This window comes from Lytechinus pictus, unplaced genomic scaffold, assembly GCF_037042905.1.
Source record: "Lytechinus pictus isolate F3 Inbred unplaced genomic scaffold, Lp3.0 scaffold_20, whole genome shotgun sequence".
In the NCBI taxonomy this organism is placed as follows: Eukaryota; Metazoa; Echinodermata; class Echinoidea; order Temnopleuroida; family Toxopneustidae; genus Lytechinus; species Lytechinus pictus.
In genome coordinates this window covers 14045189-14064967 of record NW_026974141.1, presented here as the reverse complement: position 1 = coordinate 14064967, position 19779 = coordinate 14045189, and the positions used below count along the sequence as shown (strand labels likewise).

At 36.5% G+C, this 19779-nt stretch overlaps 1 protein-coding gene across 1 annotated transcript; it reads right to left on the bottom strand.

Annotated features, from left to right (window-relative positions):
- Positions 1–5398: 5398 nt before the first annotated feature.
- LOC135157838 (aqualysin-1-like) lies at positions 5399–19525 on the bottom strand. The gene is made up of 9 exons (XM_064114835.1): positions 19418–19525; positions 18778–18900; positions 15384–15507; positions 12645–12754; positions 11312–11450; positions 10585–10769; positions 8814–8985; positions 7358–7476; positions 5399–6181 (listed from the first exon to the last, which is right to left on the bottom strand). Exons 1-8 carry the CDS (start codon positions 19523–19525, stop codon positions 7364–7366), a joined length of 1074 nt encoding a protein of 357 aa, XP_063970905.1. The 3' UTR covers positions 5399–6181; positions 7358–7363.
- Between the last annotated feature and the right edge of the window lie 254 nt (positions 19526–19779).

Sequence of the window (19779 nt, the reverse complement as noted above, 5' to 3'; positions counted from 1 at the left end):
AGTTCCGTAAATATAACCTATTGTGATCAGATGAAGAGTTTCCTATCGTCAAATCTGCAAAGAATAAAAAACAAAATGCCACAAAAAATAGAAACGAATGTGATGTGAGTGACAGCTCTAATTTGCATATCATTGTTTTGTGTATATGACTGTTTTGAGTAAAAACAACAAGGGAAATTACTCTATTCAAATAATTTTTAGTTGATGTGGACTTGACTTTTAACTCTACCCCTCCCATCCCAAATAAGAGTAGAAATAATCTAATCAAGAACTTGAAAATCAAAAGCAGCAATTAAGAAGCAAGATTTGATAAATACAGGTCTGAATAGAATTTCACAAGAAAATAAAAAGAGAAAAAAAGATGGGTAGGGACGGGGAAGGAATAAAAAAAAAAACAGAAAAAAAACCAAGTTTCGAACCAGGGTCCTCGCACATGCAAGACAATTGTCAACGCATTTGACCACAGACCATTGACCTATCGGAAAGGCATTTTTAAGATAATAAAGACCGCTCGCCGCTGTTGCCTAATAATGCTTCGGCAATTCAACTGCAATTTCAGTCATTTCGCGATGGATATTGCCGTGTTTTTTTTGTGGTTCCTGACTTTGCTACTTAATGAAATTTCATAATTTTTGTTCAGTCATAAAGAAGAATGTCTATGCTTTATATTGATTATAATATTAATGTGACGCAAGTGTGATTTCTACGTTAAAATATGCTTTGTTTATTCACATATATTTCTTGAAAAAAAAAATTTCTAAGCTAAATATCGGTTATCAAAATACGTTAAATGTGCACTTTTTCACTGTTCAGTAAATTCAAACTTTTATCTATATAACAAGACCAATCTTAAGAGGAATAAACAATTCTAAGAGCAAAAAACGCTGATTCCCAGAAGGAAAAACCAGTAAGACCAGTAAGAATTTTTACTGGTTTCCAGTAGAATTTTACTGGTTTCCAGTATATTTTTACTGGGCCAGTTGATTTTTAACTGGACCAGTAAAAATCAACTGGAGACCAGTTCCAACAATTGCATTCCAGTTGAAGCAATTAGTAATACCAGTTAAATTGTTTTTCATCAAACTGGTGTTTCTGGTCCAATAAATGGTTTCCAGTAGATTTTTACTGGTTTCCAGTATATGTTTACTGGACCAGTTGATTTTTAACTGGACCAGTAAAAATCAACTGGAGACCAGTTTAAACAATTGCATTCCAGTTGAAGCAAAGTAGTAATACCAGTTAAATTGTTTTTCATCAAACTGGTGTTATTGGTCCAATAGATAATGACTTTATTTCAAGTCAGATCATTTGACGAATTATGGAATATGAATCTTGCAATTCAGATAAAGTTATTATCGTTATCATTGTTATCATCATTATTCTTATAATTATCATAATTATTATCACTATGATTATTATGATCATTGTTGTTATCATTCTTATTACTGTTATCGTTGTTATTGATATTGTAATTATTATTATTAATATTATCATAATTATCAAGTATTAACATTATCATTAAAATTATTATTTCCTTTAATTATGATTAAGATCAAAGCAAGATATATTCCTCTGATATAGTCAACTGGTCTAAAGTAATTCATTGTTTGAAATTGAACTGGTCAAGACCAGTAATACCAGTAATTCTGATGATGCTGATCACGTGGTTTACCTCATTTGCATATTTTCTATTTTAAAAAGAAAAATCAGGATTTAGAATGGAACATCCTTGCAATGGCACTCATTGTTGTTTAAAAACTTTCCAAATAAGTGTGTGAACTAATTCACAATGAAAACGTGTAATTTCATATATCACATTTAAAATAACAGCAGAAACATTAATTTACTAACCATCTTTTCCATCACATTTCACTGACCATGGTATATAACAAACCAAATGCATGTAATAAATTGATCCAGTGAGACCAGTACGAGGACCAGTTCGAGGACCAGTCAGACCAGTAGAAAATACCAGTAAAGACCAGCTTGAATTGGATACCAGTATGAAGACCAGTGAGACCAGTAACAACCACCAGAAAAAAGACCAGTACAAAATTCCAGTAATTCAAGACCAGTTTAATTTTTAACTGGACCAGTAAAATTTTAACTGGACCAGTATGACCAGTTAGACCAGTAAACCGATGTTCCAATTTCCAGAGTTACCAGTTAAAATTCTACTGGTCTAACTGGTCCAGTGGAACTGGTTTTTCCTTCTGGGTTGGAAAGATCGTCTCCAATGGGCTGCTGTCAGCTCAGCTGCTCACTGCTCATTGTGTGACGTCACTCAGCTGGAGCTCGCAAGAGGACCGGTGGAAGGCAGAAATATGGCATAAAAATAAATCATTTTTGAGAGCTGATTTCTGCAAACTCTGATCACTATTTTGAAAAGTGAAGTTATATATCTGATTAGTAATACTTCCCCTTTACAATGATGACTACATAAAGGCATTATAAATACTTTTGATTCTTCGGGTGTATACTTTAAGATCACCGTTTCATTTGTGGTGCGAATCGAGACGTCCCCAGTTGCTCGTGTGGGTGCTTGTTCACTTACACACCCCTAATCTCTCACGCTCTATCATGTCTATATAGGACATAGACTCAAACACGTACACCCAGACCTCACCTTTATGACATATTATGCCCGGATTTTTTTTAATGTAAATGACAGAGAGAGCGGAATGAATTAATAAAATATCTTTCCACCACCTCCCTCACTTCTTATAATCATCCCTTATTTTTCTTAATCGATCTAATTCCCTTTATTTTTCATATTAATCTCTTTCATTGTTTGCTGTGTTGATCTCTCGCATTTTATTCATTTAATATCCCCTTTCTCTCTCTCCATGCTCTAACCCTTTTGGTGACACGACATTTGCTCCTGCGACATTTGCTCCGGTCTTAAAGGAGAATAAAACCTTTGGAACATGATAGCTTGTGTGAAAACAGAAAAATCAAAGAAACAGATCAACGAAAGTTTGAGAAAAATCAGACAAATAATGAGAAAGTTATGAGCATATGAATATTGCGATCACTAATGCCATGAATGCTATGGAGATCTTTATATTGGCAATGCGACAAAGATGTGTGATGTCACTTGTGAACAACTCTCCCCATTACTTTAGTGTATGTTTCACTTAAACTGCCTTTTCACATCTATCAGAAGAGCATATATTCTTTCAATATAGGAGGGCATGTAATTCAGATTTTTAAAGAATACATCATGGATACAGAGTTTGTATCACCATAAGAAAAAGCAAAAAGATACATTTTGTGGGTATTTTATAGTCCATCAAAGGGGAAGTTGTTCGCATGTGACATCACACATCCTTGTTGCATTGCCAATGGGAGGATCTCCATAGCAATAGTGATTGCAATATTCAAATGCTCATAACTTTCTAATTAATTGTCCGATTTTTCTCAAACTTTCTTTGTTCTTATTCTTTGATTTTTCTGTTTCGACACAAGCCTACTTGTTCCAAAGGTTTCATTCCCCTTTAATATCGGAGGGTATGGGGTTAGAGTTAGGATTGTAATATAGTTTTTGGTTCAGAATAATGCAGATAAGGATTAGGGTTTATTTAGTTTTTGAGACTAGGTTTATGCTTGGCTTAACATGCAGATTGTCATTCGGAGCAATCATCGCCGGAGCAAATGTCATGGAACCCCCTCTTTTATCGATTTCCATTCTTGCTTCCATTATAACTATATTTCTCTGTCATTCTCGCTCATTTTCTTTATTCATCAGTTCCCCTTTTCCTCCGCTCGTCTCTCCTTCTTTATCGCGCTTCCTCATTGTCTTCTTTCTTCTTCCCCGTCTCTTTCTCTTGCTTTCATGATTAGTCTCACTTAATCTCCTCAATAGCGAGTTTCCGCTATTGCAACGGGAACGGATTCTAGAACATATTGAATGCATTGAAAATGCCCATCAAATCACAATGAACAGCTTAAAGGTTTTTGTCGAAAATTGATGAACCGGGAGATCATTTTATAATTTTTAAGGTTGAGAGCTGACGAAACATTGCAAATAATATGCCGTTTGTCCGGTCTATTTCCAATTAGTGTAATGCCAATTCGTCCAATTGCAAACTCATCTAGTTTAATTTGGTTTACTCTACCATCAGTTCGTCCACTCACCAAATTTTCTTCTGTCATTTAGTCTAAAGCCATTCCATCTAATAATAAAGTTGGTCCATATACCATTTGGTCTAATTAAGCTAAAAGTGTTAATTGTGCAAATTGAAGGAAAAGAAAATGGGGATTTGACCAACTAGACGAAATGGTAATAGACGAACTGGTGATTAAACGAAGTGATGATTGGACCAATGGTAATTGGACCAATTGGTTGTTAGACGAAATGTTAATGAACGTTATGGCATTAGACTAAATGAAAGTAGACCATGACTTGTGGTGAGTGGACGAATTGGCAATTCAACGTTTGTCCAGAGTCCCATACAGACGACACTATGTTTTGATTCACAGATTTTCGACAAAGACTGCTTGGTCATGAAGGCTCTCTACGTTCCAGAAAGCGTATGCAAAGTAGTTGCGCAAATTCCCTTTATACTTATCTCTTTCTCTCCTTTATCGAATTTCATCATATTCTTAATTTATTGGTTCTTTCAAAGTAATTGATGTTCTACAACATAAAACCGAGGTTGTGTTGCAAATCTAAAGCTGGATATTATCATGATTATAAATACTCGTCTACCTGCAAAGGGTATGGGCATATCTAATGAGATGCAATCTGCAATCCACATTCAAGTTGATTCCTATTGGCGTATATTGAAGATTAAAAGTGATTTGTTGCTATTTAAAGTTCCAGATATCTTGCGTTGATTTCTCAATAAACGTTAAGATATATATTTTTTTAATTTCCAACTTGGAAAGCTCCATCCCTTAAAAAGACAGCTAGGATTTCCTGTGACATCATCTTTCGGTCATCAGCGAAAATCACCCGTTCAAAAACTCTAACTGAATATTGTGCCAAAATGAGACCTGGGGAGCGTTTCATCAATATTTTCATCCGACAAGTTGTCAGATCTCACATCTTTCCTTGATTCTGATTGGATGAGAGGCACTGTTCCTATGGTAACTGTCGGATAAACTGGTACTTGTCGAATAAAATGTCCTTTCATGAAACGCCCCCCGGATATACCTCTTTTTATGTTGGAGCTCAGAAAGTTGAAAAATATTCTTTCAATATATCTTTAAAAATATATATCTATAAATTCATATTTGGATACTTAAATGGCAACGTGTGCACCGATGGGAATTAACTTCGATTTGTGTTACATAGGCACTTTAAGATGGTAATATGTTATGTAAGCAATACCCATAATTCCAGGACATAAGATTTTTATAATACAAAAATAAACGAGATACTACAATGAGTAATGCAGTTCAATTTGGATTTTATTCGCTAAAGATTCGATAATACATTTCGGTTATGGTCGATAAATGATAATGCAATGTCTTTTAACTTTGGAGGGCTAACTTGGTGATGTTGAAGATAACTTCAGTGTGAAAGGCGTATTGCATCGTGAACATTCTCGTAGAAGACATGCCAATCACATAGTATCTCTTTGTATATAAGACCAGAATCATCTTCTTTATGGCAATAAATACCAATGGATCTTGTTATCTATAATGTTGTTACAACTCTCTCATGAAGAAGGAATCCTCACGATGTTTGCTCAACCGATATACAGTGAGAAATACATCTAGAATTAAAAGTATCGCCATGACTGATAGATGATTTAGAATGTTATCAATCATTAATTATGATCCCGTTATATCTTATTTAGTTGCGTTGTTTAGTAATTTCTCAAAAAGAAAATAATCAAAGGATATGGCCTTTACTGCACGATAACAGTGCTTGTTCCGGAAAAGAAAGACCCCCCCCCCCGTATTCTTACATGGCTTAAAAAGCCTATACACCACAGTTATCCCACGTTTACATTAATATCGATTTGGAATTCCACCTATTGCAACATGTGCAGGAAGAAGCTTTTTGTAATAAAAGTAATTTCATGTTTATTTTTACCGTGTCATTTATTAATTTCAGGATAAGTCAAACACGCAGATGCTCATTTTCAAAGAAAATTGAACAGTTTAATTTGTTGTTTTAATTTTTATGTTTCATAACTCTGCTTCGTTGCTGCTTGGAGCGGGCCGCCACCTGAAAACAAAACACATGGACACAAAGTTTTAAACATTAAATCACATAGGCCGACGTGTACGCATCGGTTAAAACATGAATTCCAATTATGGGGTCATGGGTATAATTGGAACTTCATAATGAATGAACAGAGAATGAACATCATTAGGCAAGACATCAATTTCTACTTGACCACTCTCCATCCAGGTGGGTGTTTCATAAAGCTGTTCGTAAGATACGAACGACTTTACGCACGACTGGTGATCCTTTCTTGTGCTATGTGATATCCATATGTAATTGAGTTATGACCTAAGAACATGTTCCAGTCGTGCGTAAAGTCGTTCGTAACTTTACGAACAGCTTTATGAAACACCCACCTGTTTTTTTATAGAAAAAAAACAAATGAAGTGCATTAGTCTACTTCAGCTGGACAACTATTTAAAAAAAATCCCCACCCCAATAATGGAGAGTTTTAGGAGCAGTGAACGAGAACGACGTAGCAGTCGTCTGATCGTTTGAGTCAACGTCGTCGTCTGCCCTTGTTCACTACAATTGCGAATACTTTAGATTTCACTCGACTTGTACGTGTACGTACGTCCACGTGAAACAGCGCGATAATCTGGCGTACCATCGCCTGGCGACCCGGTCGGGTGATGCGAAAGTGCAACTTGTGCACACGTGCCCTTTCACTTGCTTTGATTCCTTTTTACTCGAGTTAGGATATATATCGATATAAATTTTGGAGGTCAGAAAGCAATTTCAAATATGATAAACATAATGCATCGTACAACTTACATTAATTTTGTGAAAAGTCACTGAAAACTGTGTTTTAAAAGGGAAAGGTTGATCTTCATGCTGGGCTTGAACGGTCAAAATGACGTCACTCACGTACACGTCCACTATGATTTAGGAGAACCACAAAATGGATGTGGCGAGGTTCTCGATTCTGATAGTGGACGTGTGTGAGGACCTGAGGCAGATGGAACGCCAAAAAATGACGTCATCTCGTACCAGTTTACTATGTGGACGTACATTTCTAAAAGTGCTTAGTGCCAGTGCGTAGCACGAACGGGTGTGGTCACTCTCTAGCCAGGGGCTATGGGCCTAAGTGTAGCCTGAAAAAAGGAGGAATATGCCTTGTAACTTGCTTGAATGTTCCCAAAGGTTTTGAAAAGGAACAGAGGGAATTATACTCACCACTCATTATCCGACGTAGAGAAGTTTATTAGGGCTATTAGTTCCTACATCACTAATCTTACCGGAAGAAGCATTAGTAAGCATAACAGAAGTGCTTTTGCTGTAGAGGGCGATGGCACCTATAAATTTTGAGTGAAGAAAAGTCAATGAATAAATCATGAATGAATCATCCAGATATGAATATATTTTCTAATTGCTGGTCGAACACAGAATACAGTAAGCATTCGTAATTTAGGTGCTTACCAAAGATATTCTTATCATTGTTACCGTAAATTGATGTTGTTATTATTCATATTGCCATAAGTATAGAAGTAGTAGAAGTAGTAGTAGTAGTAGTAGTAGTGTTAGTAGTAGTAGTAGTAGAAGTAGTAGTAGTAGTAGTAGTAGTGTTAGTAGTAGTAGTAGTAGTAGTAGTAGTAGTAGTAGTAGTAGTAGTAGTATAGTACTACTACTACTACTTCTACTTCTACTACTACTTCTACTACTACTTCTACTTCTACTACTACTTCTACTACTACTACTACTACTACTACTACTACTACTACTACTACTACTACTATTACTACTCCTACTACTGCTGCTGCTGCTACTAGTCGTATTAGTATTTATCACTACTTTCAGACTGTAAAGTCATTTCCCAAATAGTAAGACCTATTTGGAAAATTTGAAAATGCCTTCACAAAAGTAATGTCATTGTCAAAATAGTACATCATGTAATGTCAATCATGCAATATTTTAAACTAGTTCAAAACACCCTAATCACCTGAAACTCAACCAATCACAAAAGGAAAATGTTTGATACATTTAGCAGCTTAATAACACTAATACTGCGCGCTGATTGGTCATTGAGACCACACACCAACCCAAATCCTAACGGTGGCTCTCCAAGGTCACACTCACCACGTGGTAATCTCTTCAAATTACCCATGAGTTTTGTTTTGTAAACATTATTCAGCCAGTCAGATCTCTGGATTTTATGCTACTCAAAAATTTAAAAAATCTCGTTTTGTATCTTGATAGAAAAAGCTTGCTTCTGACCCATCTAAAAAGTGCCAAATACATGTACCAAGATACTGTGAGAAAGTACAGAGTATGACCTTTCTGTTGATATGAATAGTACTTGTGCCCAAAACAAAAAGTTTTACACAATTTTCAAGAGAAAACAGGGGAAGAAAATTCTGTTTAAGCTATTTTTTCGACCTGAAATTTTCTTATTTATCAAAATATTTTATTCAAAAGAAATAACCAAGATAAGAGAGTGACATTTACTCTTTATTTTGGGCAAGAATAAACCATTTTCCTGAAGGTATAATTTTTGAGAAAGAAAGTCTCACAATTTACGAGAATTTGCAGGGAGCTGAATTTATCCACGATAGGATTTTGATAAATCTTGCTCCATTTGCTCATCAGCATTAGGATCTGCAGTCTGACTATAATGGAAAAACGTGGGGCTTACCAGCAACATGAGGACAGGCCATCGAAGTTCCACTGATGGTATTGGTTGCTGTATTAGACGTATGCCAAGTAGACGTGATAGAAGAACCTGGAGCAAAGATGTCTACGCAGCTGCCGTAGTTGGAGAAATAGGAACGATAGTCGCTACCATCTGTAGCTCCAACTGTGATTGCCTGAAATTTTGAATTCCCCCCAAAAATCACTCCAATTTAAAACGAAGATGGCAATATACATAACATGTATACTAAGGCTCAGAGCATCTAGAAACAATTAAATTGTGCACAATGGCAAAGTGAGCTACGCTTCAACTTCTTTTAATCAGAAACAAGAGCGAGCCATCAACAAAGTGAAACTTTTCTCTTTTCGAACACTTGCCTGTTAACATCTTGACAATTCAGAGTAATAGCTGTGCTAACGTTAATTTGTTTGATATACATGTATATATATATATGTGTGTGTGTATGTATATATATATATATATATATATATGTAGACATTACATTGCATTCGAGAAAATCGAAGCGAATAATAAACTACATTACGTTTTGTTGCAAATACTAATCATGATTCGTCGATGACGCATTTATGTTTCGATAGCCTTTCTTTCATTTCGGAATAACCAATGGTATGAGTGTAGACATGGTAACTGCATATACACAATTAAAATGTTGGGCAACATACTGTCCACTGTGTTGGGTAATGTATGTTGATAAATATATATATATATACATATATATATATATATAAAAAGTGAATATAAGAGTGAATAAAAGAACTTAATTGTTGGCACTTCAAAAACTGCATTACTCGTGAATTTGTTTCGCATTTCTGATGTCTTATTATATATATATATATATATATATATATATGTGTACTCTGGGCAAATATTATCCAATTGAGCAATTTTTTTACCCAATTATTAGTTTGTATTACCCAATTTGGACAGATTTTAACCAATTGTGTGGACAGTATCGGTTGCCCAGGTTGGTTAAAAGTTTGGCATATTCTTGCCCAACTATTTTAAGTGTGTACCTGTTAACAGGGGAATGTTTTCAAGGGAAAAGGAGATAGTTGAAAGACTGAACAATAACGGACAAACAATAAGAGAGTTTTGAGTTGTTAAAAGTTGTAGAAATAGACCAGGCCTACCCATGGGGACAAATTGGCTTCAGACTTTTAAAATCAAGATATCATAATGTCAGAAGGTAAGAACAATGCTTCCTTTTTCTCCAATACATAAAATGTCTAAAATCAAAAATGGTTTTACTTCAAATTATATTTTTCATGAGGACATTATGCAATATGCTACCTGGTTATATTTTGATCACTGCGCCCCAAGAGATTTAGTACTCGGGATAAAATCACAAATCCCTGATAATCAAGTACAGATTCCTACCACATGTCATAATCTACACAGTTGCTAACTCCAAATGGACATAGTCTTATGGATCAAAATTTTGAAACAGCCATAAGTTTTTTATTGCCTGTCTGATTTCTTCAAAAATTCCATGATTCTGATATTTTTCACCCCTCTCAAAAATCCAATGAGTTGGATTCCCTTTTAAATGGAATGAGGAGTGCATAGGTACAGAAATTAGCCCCCTTTCAAGAATTTGTTTCCGACCATAATCATTCCAGCAAGCAAAGAAAATGAATTGAGGGTTCTGATTTCTACATGGGGGTATACTCGTAGGAAAAAAAATAAGAACATTGCAAGGGTCAAACGCTTGTATTCCATGTTCGCTCCTAGGTCTTGGATTGGTTGAACTTACCGTCGAAACACGTGCAGGAGAATAGAGGCAGGCATTGGCATCATCATTACCAGCAGCCACGGCGGTTGGAACCCCAGAAGAAATAAGATTCCCGACAGCAGTGTCTAAAGCTGTTGAGATCCCTCCTCCCAGTGACATTGAAGCAATGTCAGAGTTTCCGCTATAGTACCTTACATAATCCACCCCTGGGTGACAAAAACGTTCTAACGCTTAAATTCGTGTCATGGGGAAAACTGATAAAGTTGTTTGGAAGGGGGGGGGGGGAGACTGATCTCAATATGACATTCGTTTGCTCTGATAAACAAACTAATTTGAACACACCCCAAACAGCATTACCAAAGCCTTGCTTTGTCCAGAGATTGTAGTACATGTAGATGACTTTTTTTATTGATGAAAAGGTACGAGTTTATTTAGCAAAGCTAGATCTTGATACTTTGATGATGACTCTTGCCAAATGCAATTTAAAATGTTGTGTAATCATGGAGCTCCCTGATGTAGTTATACACACTTAAAATGTTGGGTAACATAATGTCTATATATATATATATATATATTCCGGGCAATTATTATCGAATTGAGCAACTTTATTGTGCATGCATTAGTTGTATAATATGTCTTGGATTGCGATGTATTGGATTAAACAAATTAAGGTATTGTATTGGTGTATTACTATCACATCACAAATCTTTTGTCGTCAACACTTTGCATGTAATTCAGCATAGCTTACCTGAGATAACACCGCTGTTGGTACCCGATCCAAAACAGTTTAAGACTTTGACTCCCTTGATAGTTACACCCGTCGCGACACCATAGGTATTGGAGCCAACTGTCCCAGCGCAGTGGGTTCCATGTCCGTTACAATCCGACTGTAAAATCAAGAAAATAAAAAGCCCTTTTTACACACTACGAAAAACAGTATTTGCTGATAGTGTGTTCCATCCCACGAGTGGCAAATAAATAAATAAAAAAAAGAAAGAAAGAAATATGAAATAAATTTGATTTCTTGCGGTAAACTATTAAAGAAAAGGAACGTGGGGACATGACATCGTCGGTCCACCTATTTTCTATCCATTTCGGCACGCATTATTATGAAATTGAAAATCCGATAACTTCATATATTGGTATCAGTTTTTAAAGAAATTTTCAGCATTTTCCACTGGGAATTGTACTTTACATATTCAAATACATGTAACATTGTTTTAGTTTCTTGAAGGAACTAAATCTTGGATACGAAGTCTGTGTAAACCCTTATTTAAAGCAAGACAATTTCAAAATTATTCGTTTATGGTTGATTCGTGTGACTACATATTGCCTTTGTTATTTCGTCAATTATAAACGGTTATTCACGTTCGAAACTTGGAACACAGTTTTTTTTACTGCCATTAATTTTGTGTAAAATTCGGGTTATTAGAGAGGCACTTAGGTAATATCTAACAGGTATTAAAAAACAATCTGATGCAAATAACAAAGTTTTTTTTATGAAACATCACATGCTATCTAAAAGGGATTGCGATCTAAAAGTAGCCAAATTCATTCTACGCGTCTCACTCTGAATTGTTAATATCTATATTATAATGCAACATGTATACATAAAATACAATGACAGCAAATTATATACATGTAGTTTAAAGGAAATCCTCGCTAGGCAATAAAATGCTTTGGTGTTAACAACAAGAAGAACAGCTTAAAATTCTCTCGAATATTAAGTATAGGCCTACAGTTCTACATTATTTCTCAAAAGACATTAGGGAGTATTCGCTCGTCGACGTACGGAGGATTTTAGAACAGAGAAAATGTATTATCAAATCCCCTTCATGACAAAGAACAAAAGAGAGGCTATTGCCGAAAATTGTAAATCAAAACAGCGTTTAAGTTCTTGCGATTCAGCAATTTTTTCCAGCTCTGTATAGTGCAGGACAAAACCGCCGTTCCGGATCACCAATTTTCGACAAAGGCTTCCCAGGTGTTCATTGTCATTTGACGGACAGTTTTGTCTCTTCTTGAATTCCGGTATGTCGCTAAGCAAAGACTTTCCATTATTTGATGACTGAAGTGCTTACATTTGAACCACCTGCGTAGTTTACCACTTGGGAAGCACGACCACCAAAGTTGTAGTGGGTATCACTGACGCCGGTATCGATTACCCACACAGTATATCCGCTTCCGGTGCCTGTGGTTGAGAGAGAAAAATAATATTCATTACATTCATCATCATCGTCGTCGTCGTCATTGCCGCCATCACGTACCGGTCATCATCATCAATGTAATCACGACCATCGATCATATCGTGATTATCACCAAAATTGGGATAACGGTAATCTGAATGGTGGGGGGGGGGGGGGGGCAAGACGATGTAAAGATGGTACCGCTTGTTTACTCTTTGTTTTTGTCTTTCTTCATGGTTCATGACCTTTTCCAGTTTTCGTGATCATCTAAGAGGTATTTTCTATATCACATCTTTTCTCTACCTTGCTGGAGACACCTATTTTTATATCTGTATAAGTTTCATTATCATGTACAATGAAAAATGTAAATAGAGAACAATCCTGATGGGCGGAGCTTTTAATCAAGGTTCCCAAGAGCGTTCTTCCTTCTACTGATGAAGCCGAAAAGTAACTGACCGGAGTCGTTTCTATACGCTTAGGTCCAGCTTGGACACGTTGGCTTATGTCATGTCTTTGTCGGTCTGTGGTATATCCGACAGTCAATACCAGTTTCAAAAGAGCCACGAACTTGTCTCTGTGGTCTAGTGGTAAAGTTGCAGGCAGGGTTTCGGCAGGTTTTGCATCCCGACAGAAACATCCCCACAAAGAGATAGAGAGAGAGAGAGAAAGAGAGAGAGGGAGAGAGAGAGAGAGGGAAATGTCCAGATAGGTAGAGAGGTCTTGGGAACCTTTGTCAAAGCTAAGCCTACCATTCTTCTATACTCACATTACAAAATGAAAAAAAAAATGCCACCGATTAGAAAGGAACAATGATAACAATTTTTTTTTAAATAGAGTTTGTGCTCATGTTCCCTCAGGGCTAATTTTACCATTTTGATTTTTTTCTCAAGGCTGAGAAATGTCTCCGCCGGGAATCGAACCTGAGCCTTTTGGCTATATGAACGCCAATGCATTTTAACACTAGACCACGACACGTGAGTCTGTGGTTTCGGTAAATCCTCTTGTCTACGAACGGAAAAAGCATCAACGTCTCCTATACTTTAGCTGTGTGTCAAGATCGATAAAAACCGTTTGAGAAGCGTGAAACTGTCAAAAAGAATTATATTATACCCTTAAGATGTTGGGCAACATATTGTCCACATAACAATTGGTTAAAAAATATATCCAACTCTGGGTAGTTTTCAACCAATACCGTGTTGTAGTTTTCACCCAAAGCACACATTATTAGTTTAAAACTGCCCAGATTTGGATATTAAGTTTTAACGAATTTTTGTGTGGACGGTGTGTTGCCCAACATTTTCAAGAGTGTATCATTAGTTCATAATCATATTAGTGTAGAGTACCATCATGGAAATATTTCTGTGTTACTAAAGTCTATGGGAGACAAATTAATATGGCAATACCGGGATCATGGTTGCTTGTAATATTTTACATCGTCTGGAACACGGAAACGTGCTACAACTTTGATTTGATTTATTTTATTTTATTTGATTTATTTAAAAGACAAGTCCACCCCAACAATCACTTGATTTGAATAAAAAGAAAAAAATTCAACAAACATAACACTGAAAAATTCATCAAAGTCGGATGTAAAATAAGAAAGTTATGACATTTTTAAGTTTCCTTCATTTCACAAAACAGTTATATGCACATCTCGGTAAGTATGCAAATGAGGGAACTGATGACATCACTCACTCACTATTTATTTGGTATTTTATTATATGAAATATGAAATATTTTTATTTTCTCGTCATTGTCATTTGAAATGAAGTTTCATTCCTCCCTGAACACGTCGAATTCCATTATTTTAACATTTTGTGGTTCAGGCAAGGAGGTCCTAATCGTCAAATTTGTAAAAATTGAAATATTGCATAATTTAAACAATAAAAAACAAAAGAAATAGTGAGTAAATGACATCATCGACTCTCTCATTTGGATGTAACTGGCTCGTTCACATAACTATTTTGGTAAAAATAAGCGAAAACTTTGAAATGTCATAACTTTCTTATATTACATCCGATTGTGATGAAATTTTCAGCATTGTGCATGTCTGATTTTCTCTATTGATTCAAATCAACATTTTCTGAGGTGGACTTGACCTTTAACTTAATCCTGGTGTATTAACGCACTCTTGAGATTTTCCCATGGACCAGCAAGAGCAAAGACACGGAGTACATACCCTACTCTTAGACGAATAGTGTTTGGTTTTAACGTGCATAAGTTGTGACTCTCCTATGCACTGGACCAACGTTTACGTCTTTTCCGATGAAAGAAGTGTTTTCTAGCTGCATTCACAGTCATGCACTTAACACGGCTCAATCTCAAAATTATGCATTATACTCAAAAGTGAGATACTGTGAAACAATTTTTCTTCTCTTTAATTCCCATAGCAGGGACTTATTTTTTTCATATCATTTGCAACTGTTTTATACCAAATTGACATATAGTAATTCAGTGATTTTACGAACCGTTACAAACCTCGGCTGGTCTCCAAAGCACGATTTTGAGATAATTGTGTTCAAAGTTTGGATGTAATTTCAGACACTCGTAGCAAAAAAACAATTTCAGAATGCTGAAAAAGAAATATACGAATTCAAAAACAAATGCAAAGAACGAACGAAAGAAATATATTACCCCTTGGACTATAGTTATTGTCAAGAGCGAGATTCCTTTGGTCGATACGGTCTAGACCCCAGGTGACCTGAGTACGATAGACGCCGTCCTGTTCAACGTACTCAACGGCGCGGAGTCCACGAACCTGTGTCAAAGATATTCGAGGTGGAAAACGGAGATAAATATTGCATGATATCGTATATTCAAGATAAGCTGACCAATCTCGGGCAATCAAGCGTGAATTGATCCCAGATACATGTAACTAACTTGTTTAAGATATCATACTCATTGGGACTCATTCCCTCTTTACATGAAGTTGTCATATCGATTGTTTCTTCGACATGCAGTTCTCAGTTCCTAGTATTAGCACTATGATCTCAGATTCTTTCACTCCTCTATTTTCCTTTAATTTCTGTCCTTCCTAAAGTGTTCGTCCGAATGAACTTTCATAGTAACTCAATAAGTGTTTGTTAGGGCGAAATCGGAATATAAAGTATTAAATCCCTTACTTAAGATTGTTGTATTGAGAGTGTACACAAGGAGAAAAAGAATAGTTTTACTACGAAAAACGTTTGCCATGAAATAGTTCATTTTCCTTGCTGACGTCACGCATAGTCCATTTTTTCCCTAGGGAAAAGGTGAACTATACGTTTTTTGACCCCGCCCCCTATACTCGATTCGCGAGCTGTGCGGCGCGATGCGAGCAGAGCGCTGCTCAGCCCAACGGTACTCTCTACTGCATGCCACGGGAAACTTTCGGCGAGCTGCACTAACCAGGTGCGCTCGCTGAACAGACGATCAATACGGCAAGGCTTATTGTTTTCTCAACTTCTCAACGATTGTTCCATCATCGACTTATTAAAAATCGTTTTGCTCTAAAAGTCGGGTATCAACGAAGAATATCGTATGAAGAATATATATGAGTGGAAGGGATATAAAACAAATATACAATGACCCATTCTCGGAACTGGCTAAAACTATTTGCACTCAGGAACATCACATAGTACTATTCTCCCTCGGGCCGATGGCCCTCGGGAGATTAGTACTATGTGATGTTCCTTCGATGCGAATAGTTTTAGCCAGATCCTCGAGTGTCATTGTATATTTGTATAATATAATTCTTCCCTATATTCCTCCTTTCCTCAAATTCAAGCTTAATAAGTTGTCCTACAAGTGTCAATTCTTAATTGGAAGTCCTACATTGCTTAGACTATAATCTACACGGAGGCTACACAGATTTTGCCTAAGTTGCCTTTATTACTCTGATGGCGTTATGCGAAACGTATTAACGACAAAGGCAAAAGCTGCAGCCTTCGCCTCGATTAAAGGTTATACGTTGCTGCACAGTATTCAGTTTGTATCAGCGATAAATAACGGTAACAAATTTAAGCCATTTCCTTAAACTACAACAGGTAACATACAACTCCCCAAACAATTCCACTGACATGACTGGGAAGAAAATCAAGAGTGGCGGATGGATTCATCACCCAAAGAATTTCATTCCTAATCACATGGATCTGGGAGAGAATTATGTGTGTATACGGTGTGTTATATACACTGTAAAAACTGTGGTATTAAAACTGACACCAATTGGTGTTAATAGAGGACCACACCCTGAGTTGTTAAAATAACACCCTAGAGATTGAACATAACACCAAAGAGTGTAAATGTAACAACCGTGGGTGTTGTAATAATACCTATAGGTGTAAAACTCACACCAACAATTTAACACCGGTGTAAAATAACTGGTGTGGTCCTCTATGTACACCGGTTAACACCACAGTTTTTGCTGTGTATAAGAATTGTAAGAGCAATTACATTCATTTATTTAGTTATTTCCTCTTTAAGGATATTCATAGCATATAATGATTAAGAATATTCCAGAATGTCTCAGTAAGGTTTTGTTATGTATGCCTATTATAATGACATAGAATAATCTTTGTTATTTCTGGAATGTCCAAAGACAAAGACATAAGAGCCTGCCTGCAGTGAAAAAGGACAATATGATCAGCTATATTGTTTGCGTTGTTAAAGTCACTGAGGTCATTCAAGAGTCTTGTAGAAGTGGACTATTCTGGAAAGAAGAATAACGCTCTTTTTAAAGACAATACTAGAAGCTTCCAGAATAGTAGAAATTTATATAATTATAAGCTGGCAGTTTCTTCAAGGACATCATCACACCAGATCAGAACTCAGAGTTTTACACCAGACTTTATGTCAGAGCATAGTTTATTTCCAACTGGAATAAATACAACATTTATCTTCTGTGGAATTATTTGCATACCACCAATGAACTGTTTGCAGTTACTTTGAGAGAGGAATTCTCAGTTCTCATCCATCAATCTGTTTTAATGAACGCTTTTCAACCCATGGATTATCTGAAATTGACTGTTTGTCATCATCAACATCGTCTTCACAGACATTTCAACTCGTTACAGTGACTCTTGTTATTCATCTAGCTTCAACATCAATTTCATCATCGCCGTCATTGTGAACTTCGATTTAAGGAATCTTCGCCAACCAACTTGGACTTTATCTGAATATTTTACAGGACTATCATAACCTTGGATTGCACATCTAACTCTTCAAGACATGTAAGATTTTTTTTAATTATCTATTTCTTGTAATAAAAGAAAAGGAAATCAAATTAAAAACTAAATTTTCGTAACACTATATTACCTTATAATGAAATGAGAAAAATAACGTCACCTTTAGGTCGTTTTTGCAGCACCCCCCCTCCGAAATATATCCCGGCACCAACCCATGGTTGGTGTGAATCGGGAGGGGGGGGGGTGAAGCTTTAGTCTGCCCCGTTTGCCCCAAATTTGTGAACAATTAGTACGTTTTAACGAGCAATGCCTCCTCGTCTGCTTTGAGAGTCGAGATGCAGTATGACGTTTAAGCGGAGACCTTCTCCTGCTTGCTCGATTATTTAAGAGGGAAGTTTGGCAATTATTTTGGTGAGGGATGATCATTTTTTAATTGAAGTCGTAAAAAGAGGACATTGCATACTCTCTCAGCTTAAGGCATTGCTTAATGACACGTAAGGAAACTTCAGAGCCTTGCCAATTTGGTATATAATGGTAAAGGTAGACCAACAAAAAATGAACTACACATGCGGGTGTTTCACAAATAGTAAAATGTGATTTACAATCACACATAGATGCCGACCTACATAGTATGTAACGTGCAATCCTATTCAGTAATACCACAGTAGCTCGGGTCCTCGTACTATGATTTGACCAATGCGGTGATGTCTTTTGTACCGCACGCAACAGAGAATTTAAGTCGGATTCAAACTCACACTTAAATAGTTGTGAAACAACCCCCCCCCCCCGGTCTAGATGGAACGGATTGCATTGAAAAGTTAATGAAATGAAAAAAAGATGGACATTGTAATAGACAAATAACTCACAATGTCGAGGACCTCATCGGACAGCTCGGCAGCGAAGCCGTGTAGGACGTTTCTGAAAAGGTTACCAACTTTTCCACCAGAGAGACGAACGGTAGAAGCAATTTCATCGATGTTGAAATCGTCCTGTAATAAAGTAGTTTGTTAAAAGTTGGAATTGATTCTTGTGTTAACTGTAGTCCACTGCCCTGGGAAGCAAGGGTGCTGAAGCACCCCCAAATTCTCTTTGCACCCCTGCACCTCTGGAATTTAGGTTGATATGCTATAATGTAGAATTTTCACGCAAAGCAACATCATTTGGGAGCGAAACCAGATTTTTATCAAATCAAAAACACTTTTTGATAGTAAAGTTAATTTGACCAAAAGTGTCATCATTTGGAAGTGAAAACTTGTCTATTTTCGTTGTCAAATTATAAACAAACCAGAGCCCTCTTCAAAAATCGTTCCGAGGTTCCTGCTGTGATCCTTCAAATTGAAAGAAGAACTAATTTTTGTCATCAGGAGCAGAAGAGTTAAAGGGGACAGTTGAGCTTAAAAGCATCAATAGAATTCAATCCCAATCCCAAAATGTTTCCGATTACAACGCTCAATGGGTCTCTGATTATTACCCATTATAACTGGCTACGGAAAACGTTATACTTACACGGAGCTTGATGATGTACTTTCCTGGGATGGGCTCAGAGTTCTCGAGCAGAGGGGCCAGCTCGGCCGTGGCAGCAGCCACAAACATGAGGGCTAGGAAGACATGCATCGTGTCTGAAACAAACACAAATTTTAGCGTTTCTCTTTAGTGAACCAAGAATAGAGACAAATTTGATATGATATGACGCAAAATGGTTATACAGATGCCCTATCAAGTGATTGGATAGATTCCATCATGGGACCAGCCCAAGCGTGCTAACAATGAAAATAACTTTCTAGCTATGCGTATGAATGGCATAGAGTAGTCAGAGAGCCAAAGTCTACCTGTTGTACTGGTAAATAGGGAGTTTTCGCCCCCCCCCA

What these genes read in the sequence shown, in the direction of transcription:
- LOC135157838 (XM_064114835.1), bottom strand. Translation starts at nt 19,525, where the DNA reads ATGCATGTCTTCCTAGCCCTCATGTTTGTGGCTGCTGCCACGGCCGAG. An exon ending in CCGATGAGGTCCTCGACATT is followed by an intron (nt 15,508 to 18,777) that starts GTGAGTTATTTG and finishes TCTTTGACACAG; the next exon opens with GTTCGTGGACTCCGCGCCGT. An exon ending in CAACAGCGGTGTTATCTCAG is followed by an intron (nt 10,770 to 11,311) that starts GTAAGCTATGCT and finishes TTTGTCACCCAG; the next exon opens with GGGTGGATTATGTAAGGTAC.